At 39.0% G+C, this 13,360-nt stretch overlaps 1 protein-coding gene across 1 annotated transcript in view; it reads right to left on the bottom strand.

The window, feature by feature from the left end:
* The window catches only part of ADAMTS20 (ADAM metallopeptidase with thrombospondin type 1 motif 20), an 83,536-nt gene that overhangs the window by 49,654 nt on the left and 20,522 nt on the right, over positions 1 to 13,360 (bottom strand). Inside the window, exons 5-11 of the mRNA XM_054178181.1 lie at positions 9,292 to 9,375; positions 8,468 to 8,592; positions 7,566 to 7,606; positions 7,144 to 7,249; positions 4,835 to 4,981; positions 2,917 to 3,058; positions 1,493 to 1,597 (exon numbers count right to left, since the gene is read on the bottom strand). Of these exons, the coding sequence (XP_054034156.1) occupies positions 1,493 to 1,597; positions 2,917 to 3,058; positions 4,835 to 4,981; positions 7,144 to 7,249; positions 7,566 to 7,606; positions 8,468 to 8,592; positions 9,292 to 9,375 (750 nt within the window). The remainder of the gene's footprint in view (positions 1 to 1,492; positions 1,598 to 2,916; positions 3,059 to 4,834; positions 4,982 to 7,143; positions 7,250 to 7,565; positions 7,607 to 8,467; positions 8,593 to 9,291; positions 9,376 to 13,360) is intronic.

A 13,360-nucleotide genomic window follows, 5' to 3' on the forward strand; every position in this document is an offset into this window, starting at 1 on the left:
GGACACTTATGTGTATCATCTGATGATACAGACCACTCCCATCACTTCAACACTCTTTAGCAAATAAACCAATGAGCAGGGTATAAGAAATCCACTTCCCATGTCATCTTCTTTTATGCATCAAAACATTCAATCCATACCTCATACACCCATGCACTAGTGTGTAAGCACGGAGAGAGTTCCTGGTTTTCAGCACTGAACAGATCCAATTATGTTACAATAGGCAAGACAGTATATGAATGCAAGGTATTTGTGGATAAGGCACTTACTAGAGTATGTGAACAATGTACAATTATCTACTTCAATCAGGATTATAATCTGTCCTGAAGGGACAAGCCCCCAAACATGCCCTAACTCAGACACTGGGTTAAGCACCTGTGAATCACAGAATCACCTATGTTGGAAGAGACCTCCAAGATCATCAAATCCAACTGATGTGCAAACCTGGACACTTCCTGGGGTACAGATGGTCCAGGAAAATGTGTAGCACGTGTAAGTAACCTTGTAACACACCTGTGAACTGTGCGTGCCCCTGGCCATTTTTGGATATGCCCCATTCTATAGGTTCAGCTATCAGGTTTCTCTGCTGCCAAAGGGCATTAATTGTCTTTGGACGGTATTTAAACCAGCCAAGATGGCAGGCAATTTGCCTTGTTCTCACCCAGAAAGCAACAAGAGCCAAATGCTGCTGGAATTGCAGCTCAAAAGTCTAACAGGCAAACCACACTTGCGCCTTGCACCTGGACCAAGGCAATCAACACTCCCAGAGCCCTGCACCGAAGGCAGAAAAGTGAAAAGCACCAAGAGAACTGAATCCCAGAAGAGCCACGGAAGGGCTACAGCCCAGCGATGGAGCACACCAGACAGTGGCCCCTTAGCCCTCTCTGAGCCAAGGAAAAGCTCCAGACCAGGAACTGGGCACAGGAGGAGAGAGGCCCCTTAGGACCTGCAAATACACTTTGTAAATGAGTTATGGTGGTGTTTGAAGATACCAACACCAGAAATATTAAATCTAAATCTTTACTACATAAACCAAAACTCCTTCTTTCAAAAAAGTTAATCTTTCAAAAAACTTAATCCATTCTGGGTCAGTCAAACAGCCTCAATGAAAAATGAGGGAAACACCTTTGGGTTGTTTTGTTTCCAGGAAATTCCACTTTGGAGTACTATTGATGAGGAAAAAAAAAAAACAACAAACACAACAACTTTTTATGAATGATACAGACTTGTTAAACAGAAGGAAAGATGGCAACTTTCCCCTGAGGTCTTCCATCTATTTGTAACTGATGTAGCATATGTATGTTTGTACAATTATTCTGAACAGACAACCTGTATTTGTGCCACAACATTACAGGACTGAGAAACTGCAGGTAACATAAGGTAGACACTGTTCACATAGTCTGTGTGTTAAATGCACAGTAAGCACTGATCTTTCTTATCTACATCAACAATTCTGCCATATGCAAGTACTGAGAAACAAAGGAAGGCTTACCATTCCCACACCACAAACCGTTCCGTCAGCCAAAGGCATGTGCTGAGTACGACAGCCTTTGTGAACACCCTCTGTGCTTGTGCACCATAAGCGTTTGCATTGTTTCTAAAAAGAAACAAGAGAACTTTTATTGTACCTGTAGAATCACTTTAGACAGTAGCTGGGATAATTGTGTTGTTTTCTCATACTATGTGGCCTTAGTGTTTGCTATTAGTACTGCCATCTTGCAGACAAACCCCCCAAAAACCAAACTGGATTTTACTTAAGACCAGGCAGGACTGTGCTATATTTGAAACCAATCCCATTAGAAGTAATAGACAACTTCATTTTCTAAATCAGAAGAAAATATAATTAAAAACAATTTGGGACATTACAGTGGACTCTCTGCAGACAGTTTGTAGCAAAAAAAAAAGACACTAACTGGAATTTGTCTTAAAAATGCACTGGCTAGAAAATTAAAAGGAAAGGTTCCATTTCAAATTTTTAAAAGACTCTTAATGGATAAATAACCCTCAGGGATTACAAAATCTACAAAGCAGTGTTCAGGAAGCTCATCTTCAAGTCTGTAAACTCCCTTAACTTTTCTATAATATTCTCATAAAGCCTGACTCCTCCCAAACCACATTTTACCTTACCAAAAACTCTACTTTCAGTCTGAATCTGACCTTAAATTCTCTCCTTTAAACAGCTCCAGTAAGACATGAAATAACAGAGGTATTTGACAGGTTGGTCCAAAATATAACTCTACCTACTATGACAGTAATAAATGAAGTCATAATGTTGTATCTATATTTATTTTATGTTGCACTGGCCACAAATTTCAAAATACAACTCAAGTTTCACTATTAACTGACATTTTATTAGCAGATCCCACACAATTTTCATTAAGTATACAAAATACACACTCCAACAGGCATGAAAGTATTTTCTGACTCTTTGTCCAAATGAAGAGAATCTACATTTTGGACCAAACATTTAAAACAAATATTTGAATTAATATAATTTGAATTATACTATAAGTTTTGAAAAAGCACTAAAAGCATCAGATAAGAAAGTCCTAGCAATGTAAGATAGGAGCTGTAATATCAAATCATTTGTAGAAAGAGTTGAACTCATTTCCTTTCAGTAGCTGCAGGAAGCCTCAATTCATGCAGCTTCAGATCTTTCAAAGGAATTATAATGACATTTACAGATGTGCAAATCAACTGAATGTATCCTACCTTTCAGTTCTCTGTATTTCTTACATACAGCCCTGCAATGCTCTCTACTCAACTCTTCTTACTTCAACAGAATAGAACCTGAACTTTGATGTATTTCAGGACAAAATTCTTCCAAAACCACAAGTCTTAAGAGTTCATTTCTAAACTTGTATGGTAGTATTTTTTTGTTATAGATTGAGTATGACTTGTGTGTTGCTCACTCACCAGATATGGACATACTTGTGACCCAAGACCAAACATAAGTTCACACTGCTTGTTGACATCATATATCGACCCAGGCAGCTGAGAGGAAAGATCATATATTCTTCCACTAGGTTTGTCTAGGAGGCATTCACCATAACCAGTACTGGTGTAAAAACAGGAAAAAATGTGAATATATTGTTCTTAGTTAATTGGAAGCCTAGTCACACAGTCCTTACACATGCCTATCTCAGTGGAATTGTGGGTTTGCCTGCCTACCTGTCATAGAATCATGGAATCAATAAGGCTGGAAAAGACCTCAAAGATCATCAAGTCCAACCTGTCACCCAAGACCTCATGACTACTAAACCTCACCTCGAGCCTAAACTTCCCCTGGTGCAGCTTGAGACTGTGTCCTCTTGTTCTGGTGCTGGTTGCCTGGGAGCAGAGACCAAGCCCCTCCTGGATACAACCACCCTTCAGGTAGTTGTAGACAGCAATAAGGTCTCCGCTGAGCCTCCTCTTCTCCAGGGTAAACAATCCCAGCTCCCTCAGCCTCTCCTCACAGGGCTTGTGCTTGAGGCCTCTCCCCAGCCTTGTTGCCCTTCTCTGGACACGTTCAAGAGTCTCAATGTCCTTCTTAAATCGAGTGGCCCAGAACTGGACACAGTACTCAAGGTGCTACATAATGACTTCAACTACAATTTTAAAAAAGGAAAGGTCATTTGGTTTGCCTTTATTGTGTTTTCAATTATATCCACCAAACAAAGCTGAAGTTTTTTTGCTTTCTGGCTGTCATTTCTCACTTTCAAATTCTTACAAGGGAAAAAGAGGGTACTGCTAAATGATAACAACCACTTATTTCTTAAATAAAAGCATCCACAAATAAAGCATGCCTACTTAGACCTACTAAAACTACACTCAAGGTATTTTCAATAACCAATGCCATTATGTATGGCAGAATCATAGCTACAGTCACAACCAGCCTGTGCAACACTACAGGCTTGGGGAAGAGTTGCTGGAAAGCTGCCCAGGAGAGAAAGACCTGGGGGTCTTGATCAACAGCCACATGAACACGAGCCAGCAGTGTGCCAAGACAGTCAAGAAGGTGAAAAACATCCTGGTCTGTATCAGGTATAGTGTAACTAGCAGGAGCAAGGAAGTGGTTGTCCCCTTGTACTCAACACTGGTGAGGCCATGTCTCAAATCATGTGTTCAGTTCTTTAGCCCCTGAACCAAAGGAAGACACTGAAGTGCTGAAGTAGGTCCAGAGAAGGACAAAGCTGGTGAAGGGTCTGGAGAACAGATCTTAACTAGGAGTGTCTGAAGGAACTGGGGTTATTTCAGTCTAGAGAAAAGAAGGCTGAGGGGAGACTTTATCACTCTCCGCAACTATCTGAAAAGAGGTTGCAGTGAGGTGGATGTTGGTCTCTTCCCCCTAGAAGCCAGAGACAGGACAAGAAATGGCCTCTCGTTGTGCCAGGGGAGGTTTAAATTGCATATTAAACTTCTTTAATGAAAGGGTTCTCAAACACTGGAATAGGCTGCCCAGGGAGGTGATTGAATCCCATCCCTGAAGGTGTTTAAAAGATGCAGAGATCTGGTGCTAAGGGACATGGTTTAACATTAGACTTGGTACAGTTAACAGCTGAACTCAATGATCTTAAGGGTCTTTTCCAACCATAACAATTCTGTGATTCTATATTAAAAAAAAAACCCAGATCTTCTTAGCTTTACATGTTGAGTGTAACTTCAAAAAAGCCATGAATAATCCAGAGTTAAATACACAGTACTTTTTTTTTTTGAGGACAAGGCCCTGGAAGTAAGTGGTTAAACCTGAGAACAACACAAAAATGCTATTTAAGAAATATATTTTAAACTCAGAAAGACATGAAATTGGGGAAAAAATAGTACAAAACCATAATATTATATCAATACTTACTCAAGAAATTCAGTGATATATTTCTGACTGCATTTTGACCAGGTCCATGGACTTGTATGGTAATTTAAAGTTGGAGCCATCACATGGTATTGATGCTTAATTCCAGATTCTTTACATTTAAAGCTGTCATCATGAGGCACATTAAATCTAAAAAGCAAAACAGACAAACTCCAAAACAAATTCAGTAATAATCAGTTGAAACTTTTTGCTGTAGCAGCAAATGCTTGAGTTTTGAACTTGAAAATGCCTTGAAATTTAATGGGGCTATCTGGCATTATGGCAATAGGGATCTTAAAAACACCTTACAATATTCTCTCATCCAAAACACTCCTAATTGTATAATGCTGAGAACAGGAAGAATTTTACAATCACATAATTCTTTAGCTCATCAGAAAAAAAATGATGAGTATGTCACTTGACATGAACAACCCATCACCTCAACTAATATAAAGGCCATCACTGGACTGTTTGGGACATATTACCCCAATATTCACATCGTAACTCTCACTATTCAGTAACAAAAATGAACTGCAGAGCACATCAACATCCTATTTATGCAACACATCTTATTTCGTTATCTCAGTTTAAGTATCGCGACAAATGGCACGTATTAAACGAACTCCCAGGCACATGAAAATCAACAAGCTAGCTACTGAGCTCTGTACATCATTGTTACCTACACTGTGGCATGCCTCATGGAGCTAGAGTATAGCACCTTTCTGTCATCATTGATGAGATACGCTTCATAAAATAAAATGCTGTCATCTCCTCTTATTTTTCTGTGTAATGTATTTCTCTCTGTGTTACTCTACTGTATTCTGAAAGGATCAAACACAAGGAACAATATTTCTGCATTATAGTAACAATTGTCTTTTCTTAAATGTAAATTTCTATCAGGGCTAAAATACAGTGGAGAGTTAACAGGTCTGGTGGATGAGGGAAGGGTCATGGACATTGTCTAGCTGGACTTTAATAAAGCCTCTGACACTGTCTCCTTCAGAAACTCAAGGCACAAAACTTAGATAAGTGCACTCTGCACTGAATAAAAACTTGGCTGGCTGGCTGGGACCAAAGAGTGGTGGTGAATGGAGCTAAATCTGGCTGGCTTCTGGTCACAAGTGGTGTCACCTAAGATTCTCTTTAATATCTTTATTAACAATCTCAATGAGAGAATTGAGTACACCCTCACTAAGTTTGTAGATGACACCAAGCTGGGTGGCTGTGTCAATCTGCTAGAGAACAGGGAAGCTTTACAGCAGGATCTAGACAGGTTTGATCAATGAGCCAAGGTTAATTGTATGAGGTTCAACAAGACCAAGGGCCATGTCCTACACTTGGGTCACAACAACCTCATGCAATGCTACAGGCTTGGGGATGTGTGGTTGGAAAGCTCTAACTTGGAAAGGGACCTGAGGGTTGACAATCAACTAAATACGAGTCAGCAATATGCCCAGGTGGCCAAGAAGGCCAGTGGCATACTAGCTTGTATCAGAAACACTGTGGCTAGCAGGAACAGGGAGGGGATCATCCCTCTGTATTCAGAACTGATGAGGGCACACCTCAAGTATTGTGTTCAGCTCTGGGCCCCTCACTACAGGAAGAACATAGAAGTGCTGGAGCATGTTCAGAGAAAGGCAGTGTGGCTCGTGAAGGGCCTAGAGTACAAGTCCTGTGAGGAATGGCTGATGGAAAAGGAAGCTGAGGGGAGACAATAGTGCTCTCCACAATTACCTGAAAGGAGGTTGGAGTGAGGAATGGGACAGCCCTTCCTCTTTGGTGGCAAGTGACAGGACTGGAGGAAATGGATGAAAGCCATGCCAGGGATGGTTTAGGATACTAGGAAATATTTATTCACTGAAAAGGTTATCAAACACTGGAATAGTCTGTCCAGGATAGTGGTGGAGTCACCATCCCTGAAGCTATTTAAACAGCGGGTGGAACTGGTGCTTTAGAGACATGGTTTAGTGGTGACCTTGCAGGACTGGATTGAAGGTTGGATTAGATGATCTTGAAGGTCTCTTCCAACCAACGATATTCTGTGACTATGTTGCAGCACCAAGATCTGTCCCAGAGTCCAAACCAGTTTATATGACAAAGAGGCAAAATATAGCTGCGTGGACAGTTTGTCACATAATTCAGTGTAACAACCAAGTTATAAAATTGGGTGGAGATGGCTCACTGCAAGGCACAGAAATGATGGTTACTCTAAATGAATGTAGCAGAACGTTCCCTCTTAGAACTATAGAGCCCATCACTGGAAACTGGTCATATTCAAGAAGAAATAAACCTGCAGAGAAATAGGTACTTACACATGTCCAAGCTCATGTGCTATAGTGAAAGCAGCACTCAGTCCATTTTCTTCACTTATAGAACAGCTGCGTAGTGGGTCACACATTGTACCTAGCTCTGCTAAACCTGCAAAATCGAATCCTTATATAAAGGCTCAACAGACTTCATTTTCATGTAGAAGGAATTACTATGAACAAATGTTATGGCACTCAAGTAGAAAATTATGCCTCAACTGTACAGCAAATTTACACAAAGTGAACAAACTACCCAGCACAGAAGTATGTGCCGGGGCAGCACAGCATTAGGAAGTAGATTTTTTTTGTCTGCAAGTTAAATTTTGCATCTATTTTCTGATTTATTCCTAATTGATTTTTCTCCCTATAATAAAATTCTCACAGATTTTCAGTTATAAAATCATACTGACTAAAAAAGAATAACTCACCAAGAGTATCACACTTCTCTCTAGCTCTGCAGATATCTTCCCTTGAAGGAAAAGATTTATTTTAAATTATTAGAGCAAACAAAAGAGTATTTTTCAAGAATTTCACTGTTGATATATTAATTACAGCTACTGCAATTTTAACTATATTTTTTTAGTTTTTAGGTCCATTCAAAGACTTTGCATTCAAGTGAAAGTAGTATTTTAAATTACTAGATTATTGCTTTCTATCTAGCTTGCAAAGAATAAAAATTCAAATCCTACGTTGTTTCTCTACAATACAACAGGCAGATCAAGCATGAAATGCTGCTGAAAAATGTGCAGATTGCAGTATACTTGAAACTACCTTATAGGTGGTGGACCGAAATAACAATGTAAAATTCAGGACACTCCGGAGGGCAGTAATGAAAGCAAACAGCAAAAGAGAGAAAGCATTCCAGTGAATGAACATCAGAAACTTCATTGAGGCTATCAGTATACAGAAAGAGTATATACTAGTATTTAAATGTTTTCTGTTTGTAAGGTTTTAGTAGTTCTAATCATGCCTGTGCTATCAGGAGCTGACCATCACAGCATCCTTTAGGTGATTCCATTATGTACAACACTCCGTCCCTATCACATACATGTACAATAAATAATGATTCAATTTCCTTGTAGCAATTTCAGATCTAAGTAATTTTATATCACCTATAACAAAAGCTTCCTCAGATGGTTAGCTACCAACATAGTGCTGACAGAGTAATTGCTCCTTCCCCATGATGGGATTGGTAAATGCAAGGTAGCCTTTATTCACTTCAATTTTCTATGAAGTATCAGGGAAATGACTAAAAACTGATGCTGTATATAAGAAACTGAAGCATTTGTCTCACCTGGCTGAGTAACTATGACTATTTCAGATACTGTACCTAGTGATAAGAACCGCAGTATCATGATGAGAAGGGTGAGCATCATCCAAAGTGTTCTGCGTCTGCTGCCACAAGCAAAAATTACGAAGAGTAGTAGCTGCATTAAAGGTGATAGTTGGTCCTTCCTAAGCAAGAAATGGCCAAACCCAAAAACACTGAATAAATAAGGGGTTTAATATTCATGCACATGCATTTATTACTTTGTCATTTGTGCCCCTAATCTACAATACAATGACTGTGCGTGGAAAGGAAGACAGCAGGACTCCACATTGGTGTTCACTGACACAGACCTGTTTGTAGGATCAGATCTGAATTTAGGTACAGGTCATGAGAACCCATTATTTTAATCAAAGTAAGTGAGCATGCACCATGCCTTAAATACTAAAAAAAAAACTTAAAATGGTGACAAGACATTTATAAAAACAAATAAATACAAACCCATGCTTTTGGAAAGCATATACTCCTAACAATCTTAAAATATTAGATCTGTTAGGGATAAAAACCCTGCATGAAAGCTCTCATTTCCCTGTAGTGTTTCCATGTGTTTAACCCCACTTTCAGCAGTTATGCCACAAGCTTTCATATAGTATCTGATTTATTCCTACTAAGGTCAAGAGAGGTAACAGCAGAGAGATAGGGAAATATAGGTATTAAATCAAGGTTCTGCAGTTAACCTCCATTTGATATTTAGTCTGCTATTTTATAATCTAAAATATTTTGTATTTAAAATGACAACCAAAAAAAGTAACCTTTGTCATTACCATGCAAATGCAGGTATTTCATTTATGCTGTTAGAAGGAAAACTTTTAAATACTTTTTCCTACCTGTTCATTGTGAATTACAATTATTTTTACAATAACTATATTTATAAGATTTCCAATACTTGAATCTTTATAGATTGCTGCAACCTAAAGAAAACAAAAATCAGAAGATTAGAACAATAAACCCACCTAATAAGCCATATCTTTTTGTCTTGCAAGCAGAAATGAAAACCAAGTTGCTATGCAAAAGACATCTCGATTGGGTGGTGTTGGATGATAGGTTGGACACGATGATCTTGAAGGTCTCTTCCAACCTGGTTTATTCTGTTCTATTCTATTCTATTCTATTCTATTCTATTCTATTCTATTCTATTCTATTCTATCTGCTGTGCCTTTCTCCCCAAGCATATGGTGACAAACCCAGAGTTGCCCTTTAGTATCCAAATAGGTATAATTTTATACTCATTTTCAAATGCTTAGACACCATGTTGAAATGCCATTAAGAAAAAAGTATACTCATTACACACTGCAAAATTGTAGTTTATTGATAAAATATCAAAGCAAAACCAAAAGTAATGTTAGTGCAACTGGGTTATGCAGATGATGTGTAGAATCACTACATAAAGTATTAGAAAGTTTTAGAAAGCAAGTTTTTGCTCTTGCTTCTAATGGAAGCTGGAATGAGTTGTAAATCTGCACTGGAAACATACAAGACACATACAAATGTTTCTTTCCTCATTCATAAAACTCTTATTTGCATACCCAGCAGGCATTTTTATATATAATCTTGCAGCCAGACAACCAGGAGTCACTTTCATAAAGTGAACCACTTTGAAAGTTATTCTTAATAGAAACAGTTAAAAAGTTTATTTATTCTCAAGAACAGCTTCAGACTTCCCATCCACATGGATTCTACAATTTCACTTAAAGCAGTTGTTGAATGACAGTGTTATCTAATCAAGAGCTGCCACCAAGCACAGAAATAGTGGCTTTCCTCCCTTCAGGCTTGTACCAAGACAGCAAGGCTATGTAAGTGACAGGATCAAGGAAGTGGCCCATCTGTAAAACATTATTTTTTTTTAATTTAGGGTTTTTTTGTATCATGTTATATTGACTGACTCACTCTCATTCCTAGAGCAGCCCCGTTGATACAGGTGCTGACAGAGAGAAAGATGTAGAAGCACAGACTTCTTCCAAAAGTGGCCTACACTTGAACTGGCCCAAATTGCTTGTGAACCCACAGCCTTGCTGTGTTAGGAATCCTATGTAGCTGAGATTAAGTAATTCTGCCAACAATTGGAGCTGACAGAGCACTGGCTCCTGGACTCATACTCTCCCTTCTCTACACTGTGTACAGTGTGCAGCATTGTCTTTCATTCCTTCATTGATACACAAGCTGGAAAAGAGCATTCAATAAAGGCTGGGAAGGAGCCTGGGTTTTAGAATCCATATGGAGAACACATTTCAGAGCAGCACAGCTATCTTCTGCTTCCTTCCATATGGAATCCATTCTTGGTTACCAACCAGCAAGTCTCAGTCATTCTGAGGTGGGAATAAGGAGCATCTCTTGAGGACTCACTGAAGAGTTTAACTAGGCATAGATAGATTCAAAACACCTTTACCAAAGTAAAGGTACCTGTAAAGGTTCATGCACTATTTAGGCAGAAGGGGTTATCTGAATTTGAATGCAATAAGCTGCCATTTGCTACTATCCAAACTAGTAACACAAGCTATAAAGCCCATATGTTCTTATAGCCTGAGATCCATTTTGATAAACCTAGAAAGGATATTTCTGAATACTTATTCTCCCCATGAAAGGCACATTCCTGAATGCCTTAGAACACTATCATAGCTCACATAACTAACAGTAAGCAGGCCATCTAAATTTCTTCAGCGGTCAGTGGAGAAGCAGATAGGATGAACCATGGAATAGACTGCAATTTAACAGTCCACCCATCAAATCTATATTCCTGTATCTCTCCAGAATGCTGTGGGTAACCACACAAAAGGCCTTATAGAAATCGAGGTAGATGACATCCTTAGCTCTTCCCTTGTCCACTAACGCAGTCACTCCATCATATAGGGCCACTAGTTCAGAAACATCTTTCTAACAAGATGTAAATCAGTCTAGTCAGTGTCTTGGTTTGGAACAGAAAGCTCTGAAATTCAGACAACAGCTGCACTTCACTGGTTGTCAAGTAAAGAGCTGAGGGAGTGACACTTAACACCATGGACACAAAGTCGTAACAGAATTTGTTCAGTTCTACAAATCATAGCCAGAATAACTAAAGAGACTGAGAACTAGATGAGCAGGTTCAAGTAAGTCCAGCTAACACCAAACACCACCACAGGTGCCTAAATTGAGACTATCAACCTTCAATGCAACATTACCCCTCAATTTCTTAAAGACCTCCTGTACCATAGCTGATTAAAGAAAGACTCTTTTCTCATCCTGGGCAATTAGCCTGATCTAAGCAAGGAGTCCAAGTTACCTATGTGTGGAGAAGAGCTGAAATGACATCACTTCAGTGTGTAGGCCAGCAGCTCTTGCCAGAATCTGAAGCATACTTTCTCTCATACCACTAAAAGGAAAAGTAACACTGCTCTCATTAATCCTGCACTTGAGTTAAAGTATGGATCCTTTGTCTCATGGGCACTTTCATCACTTCCAAACACTTACTTTACCACTGCTTTAGAAAGATCAAAGAGCAGGACTCAGTGCTGATAATAAGAACCCTTACCAGAGAGGTAAGGTATATTCTGCATGCTGCCTGAACACATGTGAATAGAAAAATCTTGAGAGCTGAAAACCAAACTTGAAGGTTTACCTGGAAAATCATACTAAAATCATTGACTGAAACTTGAAATGACAGATCAGTGCAGGGAAGTATCAAAGATCTGGAATATGACATTCTTATTTTTAGTGCAAAAAAGAGAAAGATGTAAGTACTCCCCGCCCTGGTATTGAAAGCGTACCTCTTTCAATGCTCTCTTATGGAAAGCACTCATGAAAAAGGATGATGAAATGGCACAGGAATTTGATAGAATACTCCATTTCTTTACAATTTCCAGATCTACTTGATTTACAGCAATCTAAAATCCAGGCTTCACAGATGTAGGAGTTAACAGCCAAGACAAAGGGAAATCTGTTTCAGGAGATTTTTCAGACTCTTAAAGCCAGCATCCACAGAACAGACTGCACAGCAACAAAGGAAAAATGTATACACACACACAAATGAAGTTAGTTACCCTTCAGTGGAAGGATCACAGCTTTCATTTTCATGAAATTTTCAAAGATTAAGCCAGATATTGTCATCACCAAAGTTGTGGCTGCCAGGTGACTGCAAGCAACTTGGTCACAAAGCAGCTCAGATTCTCTTGATATCCCTATTGTAACTGTCCATTAAACTGGGACTATGGATTGTGGCAAATGACCTATTTAGAAAAGGGTTAATAAACATGCAAGGTTATCTAGAAGCTGAAAGATAAGTAAATGACATCCAAATTGGATTGGACTTTCTCAGGTATTTTTTCCTAAATGTTGTATCATAAGATCTCTTTTTTCCTTCATCTTGTCTGTGACACATAACTATGGCACCAGGAAAACATATTCACTCTCTTGAAAGAGATTATATTACTTCTTAGCTCACATGTCTTTTGCAGGCTCCAACAATCTCTTATTTATCACTGTAGAGCTGAAAGTATGCAAGATATCCAGGATCTGGGAGATTTCTCCTTCACCTCTTACATTGTCATCCTGATTCTGTCGTATACTTTGTAGGGCCTCAGAATTGTCCAAAGTCATGAGATAAAGAAGTCATGGCAGCCTTTATTGCTTCACTGAGATAATGAGAAAGAGCTGTGTGATTTCTGATGGTGCTACATGTTACTCTTATCCCTATTTTCCATCCATAGTTCTGTACAAACTTGTGCTTCACCAGTGGAAGCAAATGCCAGCAGAGATTTCTCAAACTTGCACAAGTATACCTACACACCTCAAAGGAACCATTTTTTTCCCCTATGAATTTTAAGTTATCTCCTATCCCCTTGTCCAAATCCTCTTCCATCTACCATTTCCTAACAGAACCAATTAGAGGTTCCAGATAACTCCTCTAGTGAGGGGGGAAAAAAA

Source organism: Dryobates pubescens, chromosome Z, assembly GCF_014839835.1.
Source record: "Dryobates pubescens isolate bDryPub1 chromosome Z, bDryPub1.pri, whole genome shotgun sequence".
Lineage (NCBI taxonomy): Eukaryota > Metazoa > Chordata > Aves > Piciformes > Picidae > Dryobates > Dryobates pubescens.